The sequence below is a fragment of the Urocitellus parryii genome, chromosome 9, assembly GCF_045843805.1.
Source record: "Urocitellus parryii isolate mUroPar1 chromosome 9, mUroPar1.hap1, whole genome shotgun sequence".
In the NCBI taxonomy this organism is placed as follows: Eukaryota; Metazoa; Chordata; class Mammalia; order Rodentia; family Sciuridae; genus Urocitellus; species Urocitellus parryii.
The window spans coordinates 33,737,661-33,764,977 of NC_135539.1; the positions used below are offsets into that span (position 1 = coordinate 33,737,661).

Genomic DNA, 27,317 nt, shown 5'->3' on the forward strand with positions numbered 1-27,317 from the left:
AATGACATAAGTTATGGTTATTATATAAAAAGGATAAAAAAAGGGGATGCAGGTGGTTCGGCGGGCCTGGTCAGGAGCTGACGAGGGCCCGTGGGGCTCCCGGAACCTGGGTCTCCTTTTCAGACCCAAAGCCGGGCGGACCGCGAGGTGGGGATCTCCAGGCCTGGACACGCCCAGGAGTATTAGCGCGCAAACATGGCGGCCACTCCGCTGCCCTCCGAGGCGCGCCCGCGGCCCGAGCCGAGCGCTTCCGAGCATTCCCGAGCGCTCCCGAAGCCCAGAGGAACCCCGGGAGCCGCGCGGGCGGGAGCGGCCCCGCCCGGAGCCTGGGAGCGGCGGCGCCGGCGCGGGGGGAGGGGAGGCCGGATGTGAGTGGAGCGGCCATTTCCTGTTTCTCTGCAGTTTTCCTCAGCTTTGGGTGGTGGCCGCTGCCAGGCTTTAGCTTCCAGTCCGCGGAGGGCGAGGCGGCGTGGACAGCGGCCCCGGCACCCCGCGCCCCGCCGCCCGCAGCCGCGCGTCCGCCCGCCCGCCGCTTTCCGCGCCCGCCGCTTCTCATCTCAGCGCTCGGCCGCTGCCGCGGCCCCGCGAGCGGCCCAGATGCAGGCCATCAAGTGTGTGGTGGTGGGAGACGGGTGAGTGCCGGCGGGCTGGGGGCTGCGGGGTGGGCCAGGGAGGGCCGGGGGCGGCGAGGGCGGCCGGCTGGGCCCGGCTGCCGGGCTCGCGTGGCCGCCGCGGGCCTCGCGGGGCGCTGGCTCCCAGCCTCCCGGGCCGCGGCGCGGGCCTGGTTCTGGCGCTTCGGTGGGGGAGGGCTTGGGCGCTCCGGGCCGGAGGGAAAAGTGAACTCCACCCTCCGCTTTCTTCCCGGGCGGACGCCGCCCGCCCTGGTTGGCACGAAGATTAGGCGGGTTTGGAGGTGGTTGTCCCTTTTCCCCATGGAGGAAGGAGTTCTTTTTGGTTTCTTTCTTCATCTCTAACCCGGAGTCGGTCCTGTTGGATGCCTGTTTGCACGGGCCACTTTGGCGGCCTCCAAACTTACTTAGGACCACCAGGTTGCTTCTGATTGGCACGTCTCCACTTTAAGGGTTCTAAAATGATCCTTTTCGTGGAGAAACTTAATTGAGATGCTATCTGTGAGGAGCCCGATCTGATAGAGAAGGTTCTGAAAAGAGCCTGGTGTCATAAAGATTAAAAAAAAACAACAACAAAAAACCAGACCCAAACTTCCAAATGGACCTTCGTTTAATGCATTAGGTATGGCTGGAGCAGAACGGGCTCCGTGTGACTCTAGGCTTTTCTTTTCATTACTGTCCGTGGTGGTTACAGGCCCTTGAGGAAGACAAGACTTGTCTTATTCGTCCCCCCCCCCCCCCCGTATAGAAACAAGAATCTCAGTGTAATCCGAGCAAAATTGCGCGTCTGAGCTTTGCTTGTGTAGGTTAGTGTTAACAAGGAAGCTCAGAGAATTACTAGCAGTTTCATGAAACTCAGAATGCAACTGGTACGTTGTGAAGTTGAGTAAAGTCGAAGGACAAGTTCTGGCATCCCGTTAATTTTTGGTTAATATTCTCCAAACTTAACTTTAGCATTGATTTTACTTTTATGCTTCTAAATGTATTTGTTGATTTTCAACTTATTTAGATGATTCTAGGTAGGACATTTGAAATTGTTTCTATAACTAATTGAGATGAAAGACAAACAACTGATATTTGTAAGATAACCAGTCTTTGGGATTTGCCCATTTGCTGGCTTCTATGTATATAACTAGAAATTGTAAAGTTCACTTAATTTGAATGTATCTGCGTCTTCAACTTTTTGAAAGAAAGCTTTACTCTGTCACTTGGAAAAGATGTTCAGTTTTATAGTGAATTATTTTAGATGAAGTTTTCTTCTTTTTGCATGTCATATAGTTATCTGAATTTCCTTTAAAAGTTAAAAATACTGAATCAGTAGTGGCATGGGATATATAAAAGTACTACATACTAGTTTTTTAAAAGTTAAATTGGCCAGTTGCAGTGGTGCAAGCCTGTAATCCCACTTTATCCTAGATACTTAGGAGGCTGCTGTAGCCCAGGCTGGCTTGGGCAATTTGGTGGGACACTGTCTCAAAAAGTGCTGTGGATGTAGCTCAGTGGTAAAGCCCTCCTGGGTTCAATCCCCAGTACCAAAAAATAAATAAAATAAAAAGTTGCTGCTAATTCATTACTCAATCATAGTATGTGATGTTATTTGAAGAATTCCAAGACTAAAATCTAAGGAGAAACCTGGTGTGGTGGCACCCAGTGGTTCAGGAGGCTGAGGCAGGAGGATAGCAGATTCAGAGCCAGCCTTAGCAACTTAGAGAGGCCCTAAGCAATAATAAAAAGAGCTTAGGATGTAACTCAGTGGTTAAGTGCCTCCAGAGGCACTTCTATTCCTGGTATCCTCCCACCCCCCCAAAAATATATATGTATGCACACAACAGTTACATTTAATTTAATTAATATGAGCAAGTCATGGACCTGTAATGTCTTGTTTTGGCTCCCCAGCTCCTGTTGCTAGGTATCAATCCAGGGCTTTGAATGTGTTAGGTAAGTGCTCTAACCACTGAGCAACACCTCCATCCCTGTATTAGCTTTTTTTTCTTTTTTTTAAAAAATATTTTAGTTGTAGATGGACATGATATCTTTATTTTATTCGTTTGTTTTTATGTTGTGCTGAGGATTGAACCCAGTGCTCACCTATGCAAGATACGCCATCTGCCCCTGAGCCACAACCTTAGCCCTAGCTTTTTAAAATATAGTCAGATACTTGTTGAATGCCCACTATGGGAACTATATCCTTCCTTAATCCCCACCCCACCACTTATGGGGTAACCTTGAACATATCACTCATCCTGAAGAGATGCATCAAGGGAAAGGTAAATATTAAGAGCCTGATAAGTGCCTTACTCTTTGCTAAGTGCTTAGTAATTGCCAGTTATTGTTGTCATTGTTACTATTGCTCTTTTTATTACTGGAAGACTCTGAGGGAATATGTAGTTCCTGCTGTGCATAATGTTGCAGCAACCTAGAGAGGCGGAAGTGGAGGATGGCAAGTTCAAGTCTAGCCTCAGCAACTCACCCAGACCCTGTCTCAAAATAAAAAAAATAAAAGACCTGGGGATGTAGCTCAGTGGTAGTAGAGTATTCCAAGAGACCCTCATACTGGACACCAGAAAGCCACAGTTCCTGGCTTTTTTTTTTTCAGTATGATTTTTAAGATTGCATTTGACATTTGGTATTGACTAGTGATATAGCTAAGTGATGTAAATGAAATGTGCCTTTACAGAAGAGTTTAAGCTGTATTACGTCAAGGGATAATATGTAGCAAACATTATTTTAGTGAAAAATCTAGGTACATACGTAATTTTCACACCAGAAATATTTTTCTGCTTTTAACCAAATAATATTCCTGATATTATAGTTTGAATTTTTTTTATTCAGAAATTGCTAATTATAAATATGGGCCTAAATTTTGTGGGGCTTAAAGCTACTTAATGTTGAAGCTACTTAATGTTATAGAATTATAAGCAATTAAAAATAATAAAAGCAATGAAGGCAAACTGAGGTTTCACAAATTGCAAGCTTTCTTTTTTTTAATATTTATTTTTTAGTTGTAGTTGTAGTTATTTTATTTATTTATTTTTATGTGGTACTGAGGATCAAACCCAGGGCCTTGCACGTGCTAGGTAAGCGCTTTACTGCTGAGCCACAACCCCAGCCCCAAGCTTTCTTGTTTAAGGAATTATAAACTATGTTATAACCGTATTATAGTGAGAATAATTTAGCTTGTATTCTTTTTGTTTTTAAATTTTATTTATTTTTTTAGTTGTAGTTGGACATAATACCCTTATTTAATTGATTTATTTATTTATAAATTTTTTGATGGGGCTTTATTTTGTTTATTTATTTATATATGGTGCTGAGAATCAAACCCAGGCAAGCACCCTACCACTGAGCCACAAACCCAGCTCCAATACCTTTATTTTATTTATTTTCATTTGGTGCTGAGGATGCATGTGCTAGGTAAGTGCTCTACTGCTGAGCCACAACCCCAGCCCCTAGCTTGTATTCTTTTGGTATATAATTTCCTGTATAGCAGTAAATTGGCATTGGGTATAAAATATGAGATAGGATTTATTTTTTAAAGATAGTCTTTCCTGGCACTGGGGTTATAGTTCAGTGATAGAGCACTTGCCTCACATGTGAGGCACTGGTTTCGATTCTCAGAACCACATAAAAATAAATAAAATAAATAAAGATATTGTGTTCATCTTAAAAATCTTTAAGAAAAAAAGGTAGTCTTTCCTGAATGTAGGACCTATAATTTTTATTTGAGGGGGACCTCTGCCCTAAGATTGTCTCTTTACTTAGGTAAGACAGCATCTCACAACTGTTTTGAAAATTTTTTTTTTTTTTTTAGAATTTTTAATGTTTATTTTTTTAGTTCACAACATCTTTGTTGGTATGTGGTGCTGAGGATCGAACCCGGGCCGCACGCATGCCAGGCGAGCGCGCTACCTCTTGAGCCACAACCCCAGCCCCTGTTTTGAAATTTTTTAAATAAAAAAAAATTTTTGATGCTGGGGATAGTATATGCTTCACCACTGGGGTATACCCACAACCAAAAACAGTATTTAATAGTGTTGTTTTAACTTTGGTTGACTAGAAGGTGGAGGGTGAATAACTTGAAGACCTCATACAAAATGATTTTTGGTTGGACCAGTGATCTGTGCGCCACAGTGTCTGACTTAAGACATAGCTGCCTACGTGTTTTTTTTTTTAGTTGAGTGTGATAAATGCCTCTTGTGACATCATCTTTATAAGAATGTGTGCCATTTAGTATTTCCATTGAACTGTGTGATAACATGAAAAATGAATTTCAGTTCTTCAAAAATTGTCTTGGTGTGTTTTGAGGTTTACTTTTTATCTTCTTTAGTTTTGACCTGTTATAAAGGTATTTGAATTCTCTGTACTGGCTTACAAGCTTAGATTTAATGTATGACTGATAATGGTTGGCAAAATTATATATAATAATATACATTTTTTTTTTTTTTTAAATACAGGACTAGGGATACAAGATACAGATACTAGTATGCCTGAAGCCCTGGGTTCAATTCCCAGCAATGTGGGGGTGTGGAATGGCAGTACTAGTAAAAGTTTGGGATTGGGTTAAGTGGAAGAGTATCAGGAAGCCATTTTTAGAAACCTTCAATCTGTCATAATCTTCTGTCTTTTGCATTTGTCATTTAATATCTTAGTGCTTCCTACTTTTTCACCTCTGTATCACAGATAGCTCTGTCTTCTGATTGTAGTCTTCCTAGAGGGAGATGTTTCTATCAGGAGTCTTGTTATCAGTGTAGTTATCACATGTCATCAGAAGGAACATTTTTCCACCAACAGGTTAATATGAAAAATTTCAAGCATACAGAAAAATTGAGTATAGTCAACACCCGTATTCTCACCACTATAATCTGTAGTCAGTATTTTACTCTATTTGCTTTATCACATATCATCCCACTAACAGGGGATTTAATAGAGGAGTTGAAGGAGAATGGAGTGGTATGCAGTTAAGATATGTATTTTTGAACTCTGTATCTTGAGCTCACTCATATCTGCTACACCATAGTTGGACTTGATTCTAGAAGGGTGGACTGGAAAAAAATCTGCTTCACACTTCAGTATTCATTCTCTCTCTCTCTCTTTCTCTCTCTCTCTTTTTTTTCCTTTTCAGAGACACAACTGTTTATTTAGGAAAGTAAAGATATTTAAGGGATAATGTAGGCTGTGTCAAGAGTGAGAAGTTTTTGAGATAAAGCAAGAAATACACATTCAGGAGAGAATGTGGGCCTTCTCCAGAGGAAGAGACAGCCCATAATTCAACAATTCATATGTAGTGTCTTCAGCCTTGAGTGTTTGAGAAACTTTAAACAGAATCTTAATTTGTATGTGTGTGTGTTTGTGTCTGTGTGTGTGTGTGTGTGCACATGTGTGTGCGCTGTGCTGGAGATTGAACTGGGGTCTCACACATGCTAGGCAAGTACTGTCCCATTGAGCTATATCTCCAGTCCTGGAATCTTAATTTTTTAGGGAGCCTCTAATGGTGATGATGGCTAGCTTTCTGTTTTTGTTTGGTTTTGGCTAGCTTTCTGTTCATTTGCTGTGATATTCACTGTTGGAAATAGAACTTAAGATTTCAGATTGGGTTTTGTGTTTTTGTAACACTGAACTTCTGTCTCTCTCTTTTTTTTAATATTGGTTGTCACTGTGCCTTTCTTTAAATTTATATGTGGTGCTGAGAATCGAACCCAGTGCCTCACACATACTAGGCAAGCGCTCTACCACAGAGCTACAACCCCAGCTCTGACCTACTCTTTTTAAAAATAATTTTTTTGTAGATGAACGTAATACCTTTATTTATTTTTATATGGTGCTGAGGATTAAACCCAGTGCCTCACACTTTCAAGGCAAGTGCTTTACAACTGAGTCACAACCTCAACCCCTGAACTACTCTTACTAGTTCATATTTTTTCTGTACATATTCTCTTTAAGCATTTGTTACAGAATCCCCATACCTTATTTCTCACTGTAAATTGAGGCTGAGGCAGGAGGATCTTGAATTCAAAGCCACCCTTAGCAACTAAGTGGGAGTGTAAACAACTTAGTGAGATCCTGTCTCTAAATAAAATATTAAAAGGGCTGGTTATGTGGCTCAGTGGTTGAGTGCCCCTGGATTCATTCTCCAATTAAAAAAAAAAAAAACTAAAACAAAACTGTGTTTTTAGATGACATTGCATGCTCTTTGTTTTGGTTTACAGTTGTTCTTGGAAGAATGTTTTTTCTTTCCTAAGATCAGTTTATCTTAAAAAGCAGTGCAGAAAATTATTTAAGCTTCCTAGATCCCTTAAAAATTTTTTTTGACTTATAGATGGACACAATATCTTTATTTTTATGTTGTGCTGAGGATCAAACCCAGTTATCTCAGACATGCTAGGCGAGTGCTCTGCCTCTGAGCCACAACCTCAGTGCCCCCCTTTTATTTTTATTTTTTTAATGTGAGGAAATTGCCAGTGTTTCGTAATTATTGATTTTATGTGCTTTTAAGTTGTGGTTTATAGATTGCAAGAAATAATAAGGTTTGCAGAAAAAAAAAAGTAAAACATTCTCTTATTGGGAAAGTGAAGAACCTAACAGAATGTACGTTATTGGCTTTAGTCAAATACAGGTTTAAAAAATTGTAATGTCGTCGTGAACTTGGAGAAATCCAATATAGAACTGACATGAGCTTTCTCCCTGCAGGCCAATCCAGGTTCATTTTCTAGAGTGATGACATCTTTCAAAGATTTTTTTTTTTTTTTGAGAGAATTTTTTTAATATTTATTTTTTAGTTCTCGGCGGACACAACATCTTTGTTGATATGTGGTGCTGAGGATCGAACCCGGGCTGCACGCATGCCAGGCAAGCGCGCTACCGCTTGAGCCACATCCCCAGCCCTCTTTCAAAGATTTTTAACTGAGCAGTTAAATATATAAAACTGGAAATTCCAAAGCAAAACTTCCAGAAATTCTACAAGAGCCTGTCCACACTGTGATCCAACATGGCTGACATTCTTCATGCATTTATATTCAAGTTGTTTTGCCAAGTGCAGACATTGACTCTGACCTCTAGAGTTGATTTATATATGTTTGTATATGTATGTATGTATGTATATATAAACACACACATATTTAGTTGTAGTTGGACAGAATACCTTTATTTTATTTATTTATTTTTATGTGACGCTGAGGATTGAACCCAACGCCTCACATGTGCTAGGCTAGCGTTCTACTTCTGAGTCACAACTCCAGCCTCTGATTTATATTTTTATATATACAAGGAATGAATAAATAAAATTTTTAATTTTTTTGTTCTTAATAATTAAAAAAAGGTAGGGCATGTACTTATTTTAAAAATCAGAATTCCACAATTTAATCTTTTTCGCAAAGACTTATAGATTAGTGTCTCCGGAGACTGAGGCAGGAGGATGAGAGTTCAAAGCTAGCCTCAGCAAAAACAAGGCACTAAGCAACTCAGTGAGCCCCTGTCTCACTTTGTAAAATACAAAATAGGGCTGGGGATGTGACTCAGTGATTGAGTGCCCCTGAGTTCAATTTCCGGTAACCGCCCCCCCCCCCCCCAAAAAAAAGAACATAGATTTGTAGCCAGTAATCAATAATGATTGATAGTAAATTATCAGCCAGTATCAGATTATGCCAATATCTTTTTTCTTTTTTGGTACTGGGGATTGAATCCAGGAGTGCTTTACCACTGAGCTACAATCCCAGTCCTTTTTATTACTTATTTTAAGACAGGGTCTCAAATCGTCCTGCCTCAGTATCTTTAGTGACTGGGATTACAGGCCTGCACCAGTGTGTTCAGCAAGATATTTTATCTTAAAACATTTATAGTTGCTTGTCTTAGACATTAAGTGACAAGAATTGTTATCGTTTTCTACACAACATTTGTCATTTTGAAAAAGGGTTTATTTATCCTGGCCTTAGACTCCACTTTCTTTCTCAACTACCACATCCAAACCATGGCCAAACCATGATTGTTCTGCTTTGTGTCTAAGTAGCTCATGAAACAGCCCGTTTATTTTCACCCTACAGTCCCTCTCTGTGGTCCAGACTACCACTGGAACACAGCAGCAGCTTCCTTATTTTCCTACCTCATGTCACACCTTCCTCAGTCCTCTTTCCACAGTGTATTTGGATATTTCTTGGAAAATCGAATGCATTCTTGGCAATGTACCTTCTGGCTTGTAGGCAGGATCAATCCCACATCTCTTCTTAAGGAGATGACACCTCTTCAGATTTTCCTCTACCACTGCCCCCATATTTCTTGTTAAGTTATGCTGGGCTTCTTTCAACTCTGGGCCTCCCCATCTGCTGTTGCTTTGTTTGCCCATTCTGTCTCCATTCCTCATAAGTTTTTAGCATATATTGCAGCCTTCTCTGTCTACCCCAAAGACAAGGTTAGATTTTCTTCTGTGCATTCCCAGATTAGGTTAGATTTTTTGCTGTGCATTTCCAGAGCATCTTTACTAATATCATACTGATGATGATGATGATTATTTATTTTTTGGACTTATTTATTTGTTTGGACTCCAGGGATTGAACCCAGGGCTTTGTATATGCTAGGCAAGCACTCTACCACTGAGCTACATCCCCAGCCTCATACCAGTACTTCTGTGTAATGATTGTGTTCTTCATTTTTTAGTTTAATAAGTGCACATACTCTGTGAGGCCTTGTTCAATGAAATATCTTCGGTGCCTAATATACTTCTTATAGTACACACTTGCTATAAATTAAAACTGAATTTATGCTCACAATAGTTTGCTGAATGAGTTGGTAGTTTTGCATCTGTTTGATAAACACAAAAACTGAAGCACATAAAGAAAGTTGGAACTTGCCAAAAGATTGGAACCACTTAGTGATAGTTGGTTCTGGATCTCAAACGCAGGCTTCTGACTCTAAATCTTTTGACTCTTGCTTATACAGGTTCATTTTGAAAGTCTAAGCCTTTTACAAAATGTATGTCCAATGACTCATTTCTATTTAGGAAACCTTAGAAGTTGGAAGTTACCTTCTGATGATGTAATGTTTGATTGTGAGATCTTTGGGGTGGAGAGTTCCAACTTTTGTTAAGCCCTTAATAATGTTAGGAGTAAAACAAGTACTGACAAGACTGAATGAGCCTGTAATCTGCCCTTGTTGAGACATTTTCACTTTAAAACTTTAGAGTGTGAGGGAAAAATAGTAAAGCACTAAACTTTCTTTATGGTGAATCCATTTATGGCATTTGGGATTGAACAATAAAAAACTTTTAAACCAATACCATAGTGAACTCTTATCATCTTAACTTTGGTAAACCAACAGAAAACAGCAAGAAACTGGGCTCACTATAGAGGACATTTGGTGAATTTAGCCCTTAGAAAGCCCTGAAGAAGTCAACCTATGAATGCTGTAAAACTCCAACCATGCCCCTGCACAGTGGTGCAGTGACCTTAATTTATTTTTGTCCATTGATTGGTTTGTACTGGGGATTGAACACAAGGCCTTGCACATTCTACACAAGTGTTCTACCACTGATTACATACCTAGCCCCTTGTAAATTTTATTTTGAGACAGGGTTTTGCTAAGTTGCCCAGACTGGCCTCCAACTTGGGAGCCTCTTGAGTAACTGAGATTATATGTGTGCTACTACACCTGGGCTAGGAATCTTAATTTTTATTTTTTTTAAATTTTTTTTTAATATTTATTTTTTAGTTTTTGGTGGACACAACATCTTTGTTTATATGTGGTGCTGAGGATCGAACCCAGGCCACACGCATGCCAGGCGAGCGTGTTACCGCTTGAGCCACATCCCCGGCCCCAGGAATCTTAATTTTTAGAAATATTCTCTTGAAAAACATTTCAGGTGGTTGGGAGACTGAATCACCACTTTGACTTTTGCCTGATGATTTACTGGTAATATTGATCCAGTCTGTACCCATTACCAGTTGTACAGGTGGCTCTTTTGCCCTGAATATTTATTTCTACATGGTTCTCTTTTACTTTCTCTTTGTAACTGTTTGGGATGTTTACACTATCATCTCTGAGCTATTAATTAATATGTGTGGACTGTATTGTTAGACCCTGTTTTTAAAAGCTCATGACGTGGCAAATGCATACAGATAAATTAATGTGAGAACATTTGTGTAAGGTGGTTTTTAACTAAAAGCTCTGGAGAAGAGTCAAAACTGAGGGAAGCCTTTAGGAAGTGGGTGGGAGTTTGAGCTGTGTCCCTGAGGGATGACAAAATAAGTTAGTTCTTACAGAAATAACTGCATGTATGTTGCAGGGGCAAGCTATGTTTGCATTAGTATTAGTGAACTAATACATTGAGTATAGAACTTAAAACTTCTTGTATGAAAGGCTTGTTCACAGAAGAAACTTTTTTTAAATTTTAGAATGTTCTTCCTTTTGTAACTTCCTTTTGCAATTTGTACAAACAACTGTACAAATATTGACTATTGGTGCTAATACCACATCACCTTAATAGAACTAGATGGATCCAAAGTCTTACCTTTCTGAAAAAATGCTGGTTTGTTTGGATTTCTAGAAATTATTTTAACAGAACAAAGAAAACTATAATTATGTTCATGTCAACTAAGCAATCTTATTTTTCTCCTTTTAGAGCTGTTGGTAAAACTTGCCTACTGATCAGTTATACAACCAATGCATTTCCTGGAGAGTATATCCCCACTGTGTAAGTATCTTCAGTTATATTTGTATTGTCTGATATGTTTTTTTCTGATTTTTTTCCCATTTGTTGTTAACCCTATCTTAATGCTTGTATATGTGGATATAATTTGTTTTCCTCTCAAACATTGTCTGGGATTTAATTGTAAGTATTTTGGACTTTTATGAAATACCTGGTCAGTTTAATATAGTTTTCTCACATGATGGAACAAACACAGCCTTGCTTTTCTAATTTTTAGATACTCAAGAAAACAAAGTTAAAATTTAGTGTGAGATATAGCACTTGGTAGTAAAATAAAGAAATCCAGAGCTAGTCAAAAGGAAGCTGACCAGAGATTGGTCAGAGAACAATTCTTGTGAATGTAAGAGTTTTGGATAAATTTGGCTCTATGGGAAGTGAAACGTGAAGTATTCCATTAGATTTTAATTGGCTTTTTCTGACAAGTCATCCATCAGTTGGTTCTAGGTCACTGTTAAGTTACAGGCTTCACAGTTGAAACCAGGTAGGATAGAAATGGCCATTGAGCTGCATCTTCCCCAAGGGCAGCAGAATTGGGTGGAGAAGGAAAAGTGCTTTTTTGTTTTCAGTTGTAGTTGGACACAGTACCTCTATTTTATTTTTATGTGGTGCTGAGGAATAAACCCAGCACCCCGAACATGCTAGGTAAACTCTACTGATGAGCCACAACCCCAGCTCCAGCAAAATGCTTTTTTGATGTTGGGTTACCAGGGAGTTTCAAGTAGCCAAGCTTCACTGTGGCCCAGTGAGTCTTGTGCATCCCAGTGAAGGCAGAGACACTGTGGAGAGGAATGGCTTTAAGTCCCGCCCTGCTCAAGCACAGCACACTGCTTAGGTGCTCTCTGAAAGTGCCATTGAACATTTTAAAGTATGTAAATGGTAACACTCTGTCCTAGTTGTCTTGTATTTATGGTGGGAATTTACTTTATCTATGCATATAGATAGAGCTTAAATCCCTAATGATTATTGATTTTGAAGTACTATACCTGATTATACCACTGGTCACTTTTTTTTTTTTTTTTGCCTCGATGCAAGAATATTATCTAGTATTTTTTTTTTGTAGGCTTTTTTTGGCTAATGTTTTTAATTAAGTTTTGGTATAGTATGAGGCAAGCATCTGATTTTCCACCCATGTCAGTGGGGGGAAAATACAATACTGTTTATTGAATATTTATTGAATAATCTGTCCTTTCCTCATGGAAGTAGAATTACCACATTCATTTAACCTACTTTGCTACCAGTAGGGGCCGTGGGCACCTCCCAAACCTTTTCTTTATAAAAACAAGTTAGGTCATTAAATTCTGTAAATTATATTGGGAGCTTGCTTAGATCTCGACTCTGCTCTTCTTGCAGTATAGTAAGAGGCAGTATAGTATGAAGTATTAAAAGCATATAAAAAGTAAATCCTTGACTTTATTATAGACTAATAATGTATTAGGGTATTTGTCTTGGCTTAAATTGCAAAGCTTGAAAAAAATCATAAAGCCCTTATTTTTGTTTTAATTGGCTATGATACCAGTAGCACTTTTTAAATATCTGTCAGCCTATAAGCCTTTTTTCTCTGTTGCCTTTTCCTATAGTAACTAATTTGTGTATAGTAGCTTTAAGTTATTTTAAACATTGATGTGATCAGGTGTGCTCATTTTGAAAACATGGGTGGCTTCTAAAGTCAGGTATGTCTTGTTACCACTGTACTTTGGTTGCAGGCATGGATGACCAAGACTGTACCAAGTATCACTCCATATACTCAGATGTTTTAAGACTGGAAACACTTGTTGAAAATTATAAGACATGTACATGAAAAACCCCACACGTGGGATTTGAAGGAGGAACTAATTCCACTTTTTCCTGGGAAAAAAAGTCTTATTAAACTTTCTGTTTATTTTATTTTTTTAAATTTATTTTTTAGTTTTAGGTGGACACAATATTTTTATTTTACATTTATGTGGTGCTAAGGATTGAATCCAGTGCCTCGTGCATGCTAGGTGAGCACTCTACCACTGAGGCACAACCCCAGCCCCAACTTTTTGTTTATTAAGGCAAAGATTTTTTATTGCTGACAGAAATTTGTTTCACTTAAATTTAGTAGTTTGTCCTTTGTTTCTCAGGCATTTTTCTTTCTCACGTGTGTGTTTAGTTGGTTCCTCATACATTTCAGCCAGCCTGCCTGCCATTCTCTCTCAGAGCTCTTTCTCCTTTTGCCAGGTCATTTCCTGGCCTGGCAGTATCCAGGTCCACTTGCTGCCTTTTAGCAAACCTTCTATGAGATGTGAGGTACTGCTGGGACAGTGACTTTGATTCTTTGTCTGCGACTAACCACTTTTATCTCATTCTACAGTTTTGACAACTATTCTGCCAATGTTATGGTAGATGGGAAACCTGTGAATCTGGGCTTATGGGATACAGCTGGACAAGAAGATTATGACAGATTGCGCCCCCTCTCCTATCCACAAACAGTAAGGACTAAACTGAATTTTAATGTTTTATTCTTGAATGTTTTATTAATGCATATCTATGGTTTGCTTATTTTGCTGTGATTTGGGTATATTGAGTAATAGCACTCAATATAAATTGGTTCCCTACATGCAATTCAGATTTTTACTTTTTGAGCATTACCAGTTATTTAGCCTTGTGCATTCTACATTCTTTCATTTAATTTTATTAGGCTTTTTTTTAGCTAAAGGTTTTATCTTTAATTTATAATTCATTTTTGGTATAGTATAGGCAACCATCAGACTCTCCTCCAAGTGGGGGTAAAATATAATACTATTTATTGAATAATCTGTCCTCTCCTCATGGAAGCAGAATTACCATATTTATTAAACTTCCCCCACTCATAATAAAACTGGTAATCTTTTTATTGTCACAAACCAGTTTTTAATAGCAGTTAATTTGAAGATGATTTGCTTTGGGACAGTTTTTCACTACAGTATCAAATTAAGTAGTTAAGATTAAGGTCTCTTTAAACCACATTAGTAATTAATCAGGGCTTAATAATTTTTTTTTCTTATAAAATATATAATTCTTTGACTTTAGACCTAAATCTTTTCCATGTAGATTGAGGTTTTATTTTTATAAAATGGGTCTGCTGTGCCAATCAGAAAAAATTTGTTTTGCCTTTCTATAAAACAACTAAAAGATTAAAAAGTGAATTAGAGCAGAAGCTGGCAAGAACAATGGGTACTTAAAGAGGAAGCAGAGCAAATTCCTTGGGTTCAGATCCTGCTTTTCCACTTCCTAGCTGCTGTGTGACCTTAGTGTCTTCTCTAGTTTTTGCCTCTTTGTTTCTTGAGTGAGTTAATACATGTAATGTACATAGAAAATTCTTAGCATATTGCACACACTCTAGTGTTAACTGCTATTTGGATTCCTCTTCATTCTTATTGATAAAATTTGATCAATCTAGAGGCTCATTAGGTGAAAGTTGTGTTTGGTGAGTGTCATTTTCTGTGAATGTGCTGGATGGGATCAGGAAGAGCTTAGAGAATGATCATATTTGAGCCCTGATTGGTAGGCCCTGATTGGTAGGGTAGCCTTAATTGACTTAATCATTACTTTTTTTTTTTTTTAATTGAGTGTTATGTATTTAAAAAAATTTTTTTTAGTTGTGGGTGGACACAATACCTTTATTTTATTTATTTATTTTTATGTGGTGCTGAGGGTTGAACCCAGTGCCTCACATATGCTACTGCTGAGCTACAACGTACCCAGCCCAACCATTATCTTCTTAGATCTTGTTTTTTAAAACAAACTTCCTATGTAGTGATAGTTTTAAGATTTTGAATACAGCCTTTTCCCTCTAACCAACAGTCTCATGCATTTTGTTTCTAGCTGGAAATATTGCCAAATACAGTTCTAAACTATGTAGTTTTTGCACATTATACTTTAGCTGAATTTTAGTTAACAGTGCTAAATATAGTGTGGGAGGTTTCAGTTGGGTGGTTTCTCAGTTAAATCTATAGCTAAAAATTAAATGTGATTTAAGTATTAAAAATCAGCCCATAAACATAAAATGGTTCAAAATCTTAAATATCTTGAAAACTATTCTGTAATCAGTGAGTGTTGAATCATTCCTTTTTTGGGGGGGGGGTGTTGAACTCAGGGGCACTCAACCACTGAGCCACATCCCCAGCCCTTTTTTGTATTTTATTTAGAGACAGGGTCTCACTGAGTTGTTGAGGGCCTTGCTAAGTTGCTGAGGCTGGCTTTGAACTTGTGATCCTCTTGCCTCAGCCTTCAGAGCTGCTGGGATTAGCATGCACCACTGCGCCTGGCAAATCATTCCAAATTTTAAGTGGATTTAAAAACAGTGACTGGTAGAATAGGAATATCAACCCCTAGATAATCTGGAAGAGTGTGGCATCATTTCTGAGAAATGAGAGCCACCCCATTGTGACTCAGGGGATATAGGATAGGGCAAGGCCATTTTCTCTGAGGGAGTCACTCATAGCAAGTCAAAGGTGACTTGGCAAGAGTCCCATTCTGCTGAGGAGCACAGATAAGGTGAACTCTCAGATTGAAGAAAGCTATGTTGTTATGTTAGAGGCCTGAAATCAAAGGGGGTGTTGCCCTGATGGGGCTTAAGACTAAACTTTTTAGGTCTTGACTATGTACATCAGTGGACTGTTTTCCTATAAAGCGCTTGAGTAGGAAAAAAGGAATAAGACAGGGTTCTTGCTCTCAAGTAACTTTCAGAAAAGACCCATAAACTGACTGCTATGTAATACATCATGTGCCAGAATTGAGGAGGGTGAGTGGGGGTGCTTAAGGAGCATCTGACTAGAAGTTAAAGATATGCTTGTTTCAACTCCTTTTTGCAAGGGAATGATCTTGGGAGCTCAGGGGCAGGCCCAAATGGTTCGGTACCAGGGCCCAGATGTCTCATTACTTTGAATCACTTTTTACCAAGAGGATTTGGCCTGGGAGTTACAGGATGGCACCTTGGTGTCTTGTTGGTAATGGGGAAACCTCTCAACCTAAGTGTTGAATGGAACTTGATCTCTGATTTTGGCTCTTTGGACTGCAGGGCTTTTTATGTGGCTTACCCAAGACTTCTCAAACCCATTCCTGAAGGGCCAGGTTGAAGATTTCTTATTTAGGCCATGCAAAAAAGAGATATTATGCTCTTCATGTTATTTAAAGTTGGCATCTTCTCTGTTGTATAGTTCTATGTAACTAAATCTTGTCTAAACCATTAATTTCTACTTTGTTCTCCAAAAGATAGTGAGTAGCTAGTCATCATTTTCAGTTGAAGTTACCCTTCAAATTATTTTTCCAAATTAAATAATCCTAAGAGCTTTTCTATCCTTCAATAAGTTACCTATATTTTTTTGCAAGTTCTGCATGTTCATATAGGTAGATCAACGTAATGCTCAAATCCAACATCTTGTATTTCACTGTGTGGACTTAGTGACAGGAGTAGGAACATGAGTGGTATGTCAGCATCATAAGGCTTATGCCCTGTGGGTGTCTGATCCAGCTGATGTAGCCTGTTTGCTGAGATGGTAGGCCTCTGTTTAGGTCAGCCCTCCCCTCACCTTTTTTTTTTTTTTTTAAATTTTTTTTTTTTTTAATATTTCAGTTCTCGGCGGATACAACATCTTTGTTTTGTATGTGGTGCTGAGAATCGAACCCAGGCCGCACGCATGCCAGGCGAGCGCGCTACCGCTTGAGCCACATCCCCAGCCCTCACCTTTTTTTTTTTTTTTTTTGCTGGGAATAGAACACATGATTTACCACTGAGCTATATCCCCAATATCCTGTTCCTACCCCACCATTTTGAGACAGGGTCTCAACAAAGTCTGGGTGAACTTGTGATTCTCCTGTCTCAGCTTTTTGAGTCACTGGGATTATAAGTATGTGCCACCACACCTGCTTGAAGGTTTTAACCCATTAAGTCCCAAGTTTTCAATTCTGCAAACATAATAAATATTTACACATTTTTTCAAAATTGCCCAAGTAGTATATTTTTTGCTTAGTTTAAGGTCTTTTTTTTTTTGCCTTTTGACTTTTTATTACTCAAGCTTCAGTTTTTAATTATTACTTTTTAAAAATGTAGGTTTCTGATTCTGCTTGTCCGTTCAACATAGCGGTTTTCTGTCCCTCAGTAAGGAAAGCATGCTTGATCCTGTCATGGGCATATTTAGCAAGCGTGGACCCACTGTAGGCCTTGCTGATGTATGAGTATTTGTTTTAGATATCTCGTAGGTCTCACAGCACATACCCTTGAAATCTGCCTGGGCACACAGCACATGCAGATTTTGATGCTTTCCCAACCTTCTTTGTATAAAGGTAAACGATTCTAATACCAGGGGTTTGGGACAGCCTAGTTTTGTTAGAGGCTGTATTATAGGAGAAGCCTACAAAAGTATGTCAGATGCATTCTGAGTCTGTCTTCGGAAGGACTGCCAAGATTGAGGAGTTTTTGAAGCTTAAAGTAGGGGACTTGCTCACCACCAGCCTTCCTCTTTCTCCCCTTACCAATCCTCATGCCAATTCAAAGAACTATTTGGTTTAAGTTTTTGTTTAAGGGCTGGGGATGTGGCTCAAGCGGTAGCGCGCTCGCCTTGCATGCGTGCGACCCGGGTTCGATCCTCAGCACCACATACCAACAAAGATGTTGTGTCCGCCGAGAACTAAAAAATGAATATTAAAAATTCTCTCTCTCTCTCTCTCTCTCTCTCTCTCTCTCTCTCTCTCTCCTCTCTCACTCTCTCTTTAAAAAAAAAAAAGTTTTTGTTTAAGTTTTTCATTCCACATCTGGAATGAAATTAGAATAATTCTCATTTGCCCTTAGAAGAATCCTCAAGAGTTCTGTGTTGAAAGAATAAGTCTATTGATTTTTATTTGAAGCAAAGAAGTGAATTAAAAGCATTGTGGTAAACACTGGAAATGTTAACTTTTGTCTCTAAGGAACAACCTCACCAAATCCATAGTGGGGCTTGGAATTGAGTCTTACTTTGAACCGCATTGTTCATTTCAGTAATACAAGTCTAAATCCAAACTACACACAGAACTAGGAGGAAGACAGGAACACAGCTCTGCACAGGAGCTTTTAGTGTTCAGTGTTAGAATTGTCAGCTCTCAACTCTGGCTGTGTCCTGGAAAAACCCTCAAGTCTGGTCTATTAGGCATGTTTCACAGGCAGGTGCCTTTTCTGTATTCAGGCTTCTGCAGGACTTGTCTGTAAGAACTTGCATGCAGCTCTTTGAAGAAGTGCCTGTTGCTGACTTATGCCAGTGACAGCACATGAGCAGGCCTTTATGTTAGGGGACACTTGCTAACATTTCCAGCTGCATGGGAATGTGTTAAATTCTGGTGTGTGCTCTACAGGTAGAAGGAACACCTTTGTGGCACCCTAGTGGGTTAATAGTGGGTTAGACTGCTGCAACATTGGATAAAAGAAAAACCATGCTTTATAGCTGGGAATTTTTTTTTGGGGGGGGTAGGATACAGGGATTAACGAAGGGTGCTTAACCACTGAGCCACATCCTCATCCATATGTGTGTGTGTGTGTATTTATTTTAGTTGTAGTTGGACACAATACCTTTATTTCACTTATTTATTTTTATGTGGTTCTGAGAATCGAACCCAGGCTCTCGCATGTGAGGTGAGCACTCTACTGCTGAGCCACAACCCTAGTCCCCCCGCTTTTTAAAAAAAATTTTAATATTTATTTTTTAGTTTTTGTCAGACACAACATCTTTGTTTGTATGTGGTGCTGAGGATCGAACCCGGGCCGCACGCATGCCAGGCGAGAGCGCTACCGCTTGAGCCACATCCCAGCCCCCCCTAGTCCCCCTTTTTATATTTTATTTTGAGACAGGGTCTTGCTCAGTTACTTAGGGCCGTGCCGACTTGCTGAGGCTGGCTTTGAGGTTGGAATTCTCCTGCCGCAGCCACCCGAGCTGTTGGGATTACAGGTGTGTATCACCATGCCTGATTTAGCTGGGAAATTTTGATTTTTTTCAAAAGGCCTCAGTGTCCTTCGGCTACAGGTCATTAGGAACACACTTACAGTTAAGCAGAATTGGGTTTGTTACTTTTTGCCATGAAAGAGAAATACCTGAAAACTGGGGTGAGATTTGCTCTTGTGCTGTATGGTTGGGGGAGTGGTAGGGCTCAAAAAGGAAGTTGTTGTTTGTGGATGCATACCATCAGGAGCAGGATAATTCTTCATTGGTATATTTTGATCATCTAGTTGGTGGGGAGATGAAGCAAAACTAAAGCTGTGGTGGAAGTATGTAACTCATTTATTAGGAGTGGTGGATGTTTAGCAGTTTTGTAGTGTGCAGTGATTCTTTTGACTTGTCTGCACTTAGACAAGATTATAAGTTTGTCTTTTTCTTTACTTTTGGTCTCATTTCATTGTGGTCACATGGGGCCTTGTCTGATATTGGTGTTCTGAGAAATTATTACATTCAACAGGCCCACTGTGACAAAGCTGTTGGCACCAGGCTACTTCCCAGGTGTTGGGCTGCTTCTTTTTTTTTTTTTCCCTGGGGCTTATTTTCTTAGAGGTTCCACAGTGATGACACATGTCCAGCTTTTTTTAGTTCTGCCTTTTCTCTGTCATGTATGTATATCCTGGTCCTTTCTTTAAGCATAAAATGCCCGTATTAACAAAAAGAAAATTTCACACACTTGTAATCCTAGCTAATTAGGAGGCTGAGGTAGGATGATTGCAAGTTCGAGGACAGCTTGGGCTGATTAGTGATTCCCTGTCTCTAATCAATCCCCAGCCTCTGGCTGGGGATTGATAAAGCACCCATAGGCTCAGTCCTCAGTACTAAGTTGAGGGCAGGGCAGAATTCCAAGATTTACGGGAAAAGAGAATAAAATGAAAGAAACAATACTGCTTTTGGAGTAGTGAGATTTCAGCCATGCAGATGTCTGCCCAGTCACATTCTACCAAGACCAGCCCATCAGTGTGAACTGTACTGTAGACAGGCAGAGGAGCAGCTGGTGGAATTGTTTCTGTCTGTACTTTTGACCAGTGAGGAAGGGAAGTGGCTTGTGATAGGAGACTAATAAAGACATGGAAGACTTGCCACTTTCTTAAAAGGCATGTTGGGCGTCTGGTATAGTTGGAAACATCATAGTGATCTGAGGAAAGTATTAGTGTTCAAGTCACAGGAAAGATAGGCCAGGACTAGAGGTGTTCTAACAGCCACGTGACTTGTGAAGAAGGAAAGTGAGAGACCTTGAAAGAGCCAGGTATTCCTAAGGAATGCTTGCTGATGGTTCAAGGACAGGGAAGAACAGAGAGCCAGGTTGACCAGCACAACCTCACATGCCACGGTGTTAGGAAAGTAGTGTTGGAAGGAATAGGTGGTAGAAAGTAAGTGTCAGAAGCACCAGACATGTTTTCTGAAAGCTATATTTAGGCTGGAGGAAGAAAAAGCAACAAGGAAGGAACAGGCAGATGGTGCAGTGTTCACATAGGAGGAGAACTGGAACTGCTTGGCTCCTGTTGTGCATGTCCTTTATCTATCAAAAAAGATGTTCTTAAAAACTGAAAAGGGTACAACAAATGTGATTAGATGGTATTTTGAGTCTGTTTTTTTGTGTGACTGATCTCAGCAAGTATGGATCACAATGAATATTTGGCCCCTCATCAATTCCTTCAGAGGACAAATCTTTAAAAACAGCCCAAACATTAAATCAGGAGGGTTAGGGGAAACAAATATTATCTTTGAATTATAAATTAGAGAATCTTGAGTGAGATGAAATTAGAATAATTCTCATTTGCCCTTAGAAGAATCCTCAAGAGTTCTGTGTTGAAAGAATAAGTCTATTGATTTTTATTTGAAGCAAAGAAGTGAATTAAAAGCATTGTGGTAAACACTGGAAATGTTAACTTTTGTCTCTAAGGAACAACCTCACCAAATCCATAGTGGGGCTTGGAATTGAGTCTTACTTTGAACCGCATTGTTCATTTCAGTAATACAAGTCTAAATCCAAACTACACACAGAACTAGGAGGAAGACAGGAACACAGCTCTGCACAGGAGCTTTTAGTGTTCAGTGTTAGAATTGTCAGCTCTCAACTCTGGCTGTGTCCTGGAAAAACCCTCAAGTCTGGTCTATTAGGCATGTTTCACAGGCAGGTGCCTTTTCTGTATTCAGGCTTCTGCAGGACTTGTCTGTAAGAACTTGCATGCAGCTCTTTGAAGAAGTGCCTGTTGCTGACTTATGCCAGTGACAGCACATGAGCAGGCCTTTATGTTAGGGGACACTTGCTAACATTTCCAGCTGCATGGGAATGTGTTAAATTCTGGTGTGTGCTCCACAGAAGAAGGAACACCTTTGTGGCACCCCAGTTGTTTTGTCTGACTTGACCATTGTTGAACTGCACTGATGGAATGAAACCTTTGGCCAGGTTTCATTGAATGATTCAGTGGTGTTTGGCATCAAAGATGTCTTAGGTTATTAAATGCTTTTGGATCCCTCAGGAGGGTTGAGCTGAAATTCTGATAAAGAATAAATAACAGGTTACGTTGATTTTTTTTTTTTTTTTAATTTTTCTTCAGTTTGTACTGAACTCAAACAAAGTTCTCATACGTTACTAGGTTGGAGACACGTATGGTAAGGATATAACGTCCAGGGGCAAAGACAAGCCGATTGCCGTATGTAAGACTTTCAATCGACTTAAGCCTCAAGCTTTATCTCTTCTCTCATTTCACTTAGTTTTCCTAGGAATTCTTATTGAACCTCAAGTTCCTTGAGTGTTTTGTTTGTAATTCACTCAAGGTGAGGTTTTGCTTGATGAAAAAAAGCTTTCATTGGAGCGTGACAGGTCACCTACCAGCTTGATTGAAGCAGTTTTTGAACTGCTTGCTTCCCTCCTTCCAAGTGCAAGGAAGGGTTTGTGAGAGGGCCCCTTCTGGGCTGATTAGAGGAGGTGGTGTGAGAATCCACCTGGGAGCTCACAGGGGTGGCTTCATGTTGAGCCTGGGCAGGACTAACCTTGCTGCCAGAGCATTCTCTCTTTGCTGTGTTGTCCTGTGTGGTGGGCTGTCTGGGTGGCTGTGCGGCACTGGTGAGCTAACCCACTCATGCTTTGAGATGGTTGCAATCAACTTGGATGCTGGGGTGCCCTGGTGATTCTTGGACAAGCTTGTGCATGAGCCAGTATTTAAACAATGTTATTCATAAAAAAGCTGTTGTATGGGATGTTTCTTTCCTTTTCAGGTACAAGATAACCAGCTGGATGGTTTAAAGTGCTAGCTTGGGAATTGTATGCATTTCAAAAGCAGCATAATTGCGTTTTTCTAGGGATATGTTTTATAATCCTAGCATTTTAGAAACTCTTGGGCATTTTTTATACAGGTAAATATTTGAATTTTACATTATGTGTAGTATTAGATGGGAAGAAAAAGTCAAATATTTTCTGTTTAACCAGCAATTCTCTTCAAGTATTTACTCTGCGCAGCTTTTCCTTTGCATCTCTATTTAGCAACAGCTGCCCTGGGGGCAAGTTCTCCAGAGGCCCTGATTGTGCTTGAGAGTCTGTGACTGTATCTAGATGGTTCTCAGCTAGGAAGATGTTACTTCCACATTTAAATTACCCTTTGTTGGAGAGGGAAGGGTGGGGACAGCAAATAAGCCAGCCACTATTTTGTGGCCAGGGACTGTGACAGCAGTTTAATTGGAACTCAGTAATAATCTAAAAATGTTTGTACTTAACCTGCAATTAGAAAACTTAATGAAAAGCATATTGTTTGTAGCTAATGTTTTTAAAATTGACTCTGCTTTTGGGAAACTGAGAGATCATATTTTACAGAAGTATTGGAAGAGCACTACTGTACATTTTTTGCCTGTTTATAACAGATAATTAGGTCTCCAGTTGAGAGTTAGGGAAAAGAGGCCCCCTGGGGGTCTGATTTGATGCTTTCCCAGCCTCCAACAGCTTTCAGTATTTTCCTTCTCCCTTCCTTTCTCATAATTCACTAGTTGCTTGATGTGCTGGTTATGATTTGGGAGTCGTCTGACAGACTGGTGGGGTGAGTGGGGGGAGCTGGCCTCTGACATCAGCTGCTGGTACCAGTAAGCACCGCACCCAATGACTCATTCCCAGCAGCCTTTAGGAAGCAAATCACCTTCCTCATTTTAAGGTTGTTTTCTGAATGCTTTCCTGTTTCCTTTTTATAGGATGTTTTCTTAATTTGCTTTTCCCTTGTGAGTCCTGCATCATTTGAAAATGTCCGTGCAAAGGTAAGTAGGATTTTGTTTTGTTTTTTCTTTTGGTATTGAGGATTGAATCCAGGGGTGCTTTACTACTAAATTTACCTCCCTAGCCCTTTAGTTTTTAAATTTTGAGACAGGATCTCACCAAGTTGCTATGGCTGGTGTCCAACTTGTAATCCTCATGCCTCAGTCTCCTGAGCAGCTAGGATTATAGGCATGTAATGCTTATTTCTTTTAAATATTGGAAGGAACAATAAAAAAAATCATTCAGTGCTATGAATTTTCAGTTATTCAAATTGGTCTTAGTGATTTTATTTCTTGGGAACTTTATCAGGTTTATTATTATTATTTCTTTGTGGTGCTGGGGATTGAATCCAGGGCTTTGTGCATGTGAGACAAGCACTAACCAACTGAGCTATATCCTTAGTCCCATAATCAGTTTTTAAGCAATGCCTTTAGGATATAGATTTCTAAAGCTTCAGGTCTCATTCAGAAAATAAAGAACATCTTTGGAGTCAGTCTAATGACCATTTCTTTTTGCTTCATCTTTGTCAATGTAGTCAAACAGGAGGGAGAGAGACCTTTTTGTTGTAATAATCGGACATTTTCAGGGTGGGCAATGGTGGCAGAGCCAGAGTACTCCACTAGGTAGTTTGTGTATTTTTATCCCTGAACAGGTGATGAATTTTCTGAGATAATCCTAAGAATTGGATGTTTTCCCCCAAATAAAGTGATTTCCTCTGATTTTTTCCTTAATCACAGGAGTCCTGGCTTGCTAGGATTATTTCTTGCAGTTCTTTCAGGCTGAGCTGGAAGGTGTGAAGGACAGGCAGCAGCTGAAGTGGGGTGGTTGGCACAGTTTGGCACCTTAGTTGTAATTTAGGTCATCTGTGGAGGAGAATGGTACAGACTTTGTTCTTTTCACATCTAGTGGTATCCGGAAGTGCGACACCATTGTCCCAACACTCCTATCATCCTAGTGGGAACTAAACTTGATCTTAGGGATGATAAAGACACAATTGAGAAACTGAAGGAGAAGAAGCTGACTCCCATCACCTATCCACAAGGGTTAGCCATGGCTAAGGAGATTGGTATGAAATCCTGCATTTTCCTACCTGATCTGCATGTCTTTTACTCTAGTGAGAGGCTAAGGTTCAGTCTGGGGAAGTAGAGAGAATGTATTTTTCCTGCTTAGGGTTGGCTTACTTTTGGGGAACCAGCAAGGCCCTTCTAGGCCTTAGTGTTAGTTAGCCCTTGGGAGGTGGAGGTGGGGTTAGAGTTGGCTCTGCAGTGCCATGTCACATCAGCAGAAGAAGGTGCAGGGTTCCAGGGGAGCAGCCTTTTGCTGCTGTCCTAATCAGGAGAGTCGTGTCGTGCCATGCTGAGTGTACATTGCTGTGTGGCTGTGTGTCTCGTAGGTGCTGTAAAATACCTGGAGTGCTCAGCACTCACACAGCGAGGCCTCAAGACAGTGTTTGATGAAGCTATCCGAGCAGTTCTCTGCCCACCTCCTGTCAAGAAGAGGAAGAGAAAATGCCTGCTGTTGTAAATGTCCAAGTCCCTCGTTCTTGATCCTGCCCCTTGGAACCTTTGTATGCTTTGCTCAAAAACAGTGGAGCCTTCGCACTCAATGCCAAGTTTTTGTTAAAGATTAATTTTTCCATAAAACCATTTTGAACCAATCAGTAATTTTAAGGGTTTGTTTTAAGTGTATGAGTTCCAACTCACATTCTATTAAAATTTAGCCCTGAAGTGACAAGCCTTCTTAAAGCCTTATTTTTCAAAAGCCCCTATTCTTGCTCAGATTAAGAGTTGCCAAAATACCTTCTGAACTAAGTTGCGTTGTGCTGAGAACACTGAGCACTAAACTGTTGGGAGACCTTTGTCTAAGAAGACTGCGCTTCTGAAGTCAGGAGGTGCAGACGCTTTCCAAGTAGTTTGAGATCGTGTGAAGCAGCACAGCCTCCTTAATGAAATGTTGCCGTTTAATGCATCAGTAACTTATCAGCCCATGTTCACCACGTAACTGTACTGTATGTTGTAATGAAATGAGTATAACTCAGCTCTTTGGATAAGTTTCTGATTTCATAGTGAGGTTTTTTTTTTTTTTTTTTTAAATCAGTCGACTAGCTTTTGCAGAGACTTTGAACAGAACTCTCATTCACGTGTTTCCTCTAATGAAGTATTCTGTTCCTAGTCGTGGGTGTGCTGGGTGGAGTGTGTGAAACACGACGTGATCAAAGGATGAAGACAGTATTTTGACTAAATATAAGTGGAGATTAATTTACACTACATTGTACACAGAATAATTCAACTGAATAAAGTGTCACGGGTAAAGATTTTTAAAGATTAATTTCTGTCAAATGCAGTAGATGAAGAAAGGTCGGTATTAAGTGTCTTTTCTTAAGCTTCTCCATTTTCCTATACTTGCCATCCCTCCCAGAATTGGGCATTTAATTCACTTTTGAACGGCCATTCCCATAGTTGCTAACTTAGTAAGTGCTTTTCTTATAGAACCCCTTCTTAATGAGCAATATGCCTAATTGTACTATAAATCTTTCTGATAATGCATTAGTTTTTTTGTAGGTTAGTAAAAGTGCATTCCTGTTTTCATGTTACTTTATTCAAAGCTAATAAGTGCTTTCCTTAGTTTTCTAGTAACTAGGTGTAAAAATCATGTGTTGCAGCTTTACAGTTTTTAAAATATTTTAGATATTCTTCAACCATGAACCTTCTTAACATCACTGTCTTGCCAGATTACCAACACTGTCACGTGACTAATACTGACCCTGTTTACCTCACACACACACACGGACACACGCTTCCTGTTGTGGCTTTGCCTAATGATGTTCCTTTGGGTCTGTGAGGTTCTGTAAACTGTGCTAGTGCTAACAATGTTCTGTACAACTTAAACTCACTGGCAAGAACACAATGTTGGACCTTTCAACCACTAGAACAAAATTTTTTAAATTGACAGTTGCAGAATTGTGGAGTGTTTTTACATTGATCTTTTGCTAATGCAATTAGCAGTATGTTTTGCATGTATGACTTAATAAATTCTTGAATCATATGACTGGTAATACTCGAATTTTTGAGAATTTGGTGAACAAGCTCCTAGTGTGTTTGTCTCACTTTAAAGTGGATTTTAAAATCCTGGATTGCTAGAGGTTTTCATTTTCACACTGGAGGGACAAAGGGAGTGTCACCTGCAGGGGAAGGGAGTGTCACCTGCAGGGGAAAAGTGGGCGAGTCCACAGCTGAACCATACAGTGTGTGTGTGTGTTGGCGGGGAGTGGGGGTCATGTTTGGGCCTGTTGAATTGTTGCAAGCTGTCCACGTGGAGATAGGCATGCTGGGACGCGTGTGTCCTAGGCCAGAGCTCAGGGCCAATATCCCAGTGTTGAGAGCTTGGTAGGGTGGGGGGTGGACTACATCACCTCAATCCATTATGTCTCAAACATACATAAAAAGTTGATGTTAGAATCAGTTTTCCTTGAAAAGTCTTATATTTTTATAGAGTTTTTTTTTTTTTAAACCAAAGGTAAGTAAGCAGTTTTTCAAGATAAAAATTCTGAAAGTTACAAAGAACAGCAGTCTCTTATTCCCTTCATGCCCTCTAGAGGTAATACTCCAGGTTATTTTTGTAGTGCTGGGCACTGAACCTAGAGCCCTGTTTGCAAATGCTGTACCAATTGAAAATCTGATATTTACTACACACCTAAATTTATGCTTTTCCTGTTTGTTGAATCTTTCAGATATACTCCCATGGTGAAAGACTTGAGGCTTTCTCTCCTGACTGCAACCCTCCTC

General features: G+C 39.8%; 1 protein-coding gene across 1 annotated transcript; it reads left to right on the forward strand.

Annotated features, from left to right (window-relative positions):
• The first annotated feature begins 313 nt into the window (after nt 1–313).
• On the forward strand, nt 314–26,577 carry Rac1 (Rac family small GTPase 1). The gene is made up of 6 exons (XM_077802331.1): nt 314–632; nt 11,236–11,307; nt 13,658–13,775; nt 23,472–23,534; nt 24,439–24,598; nt 24,926–26,577. Exons 1-6 carry the CDS (start codon nt 598–600, stop codon nt 25,054–25,056), a joined length of 579 nt encoding a protein of 192 aa, XP_077658457.1. The 5' UTR covers nt 314–597; the 3' UTR covers nt 25,057–26,577.
• The last annotated feature ends 740 nt before the right edge of the window (nt 26,578–27,317 follow it).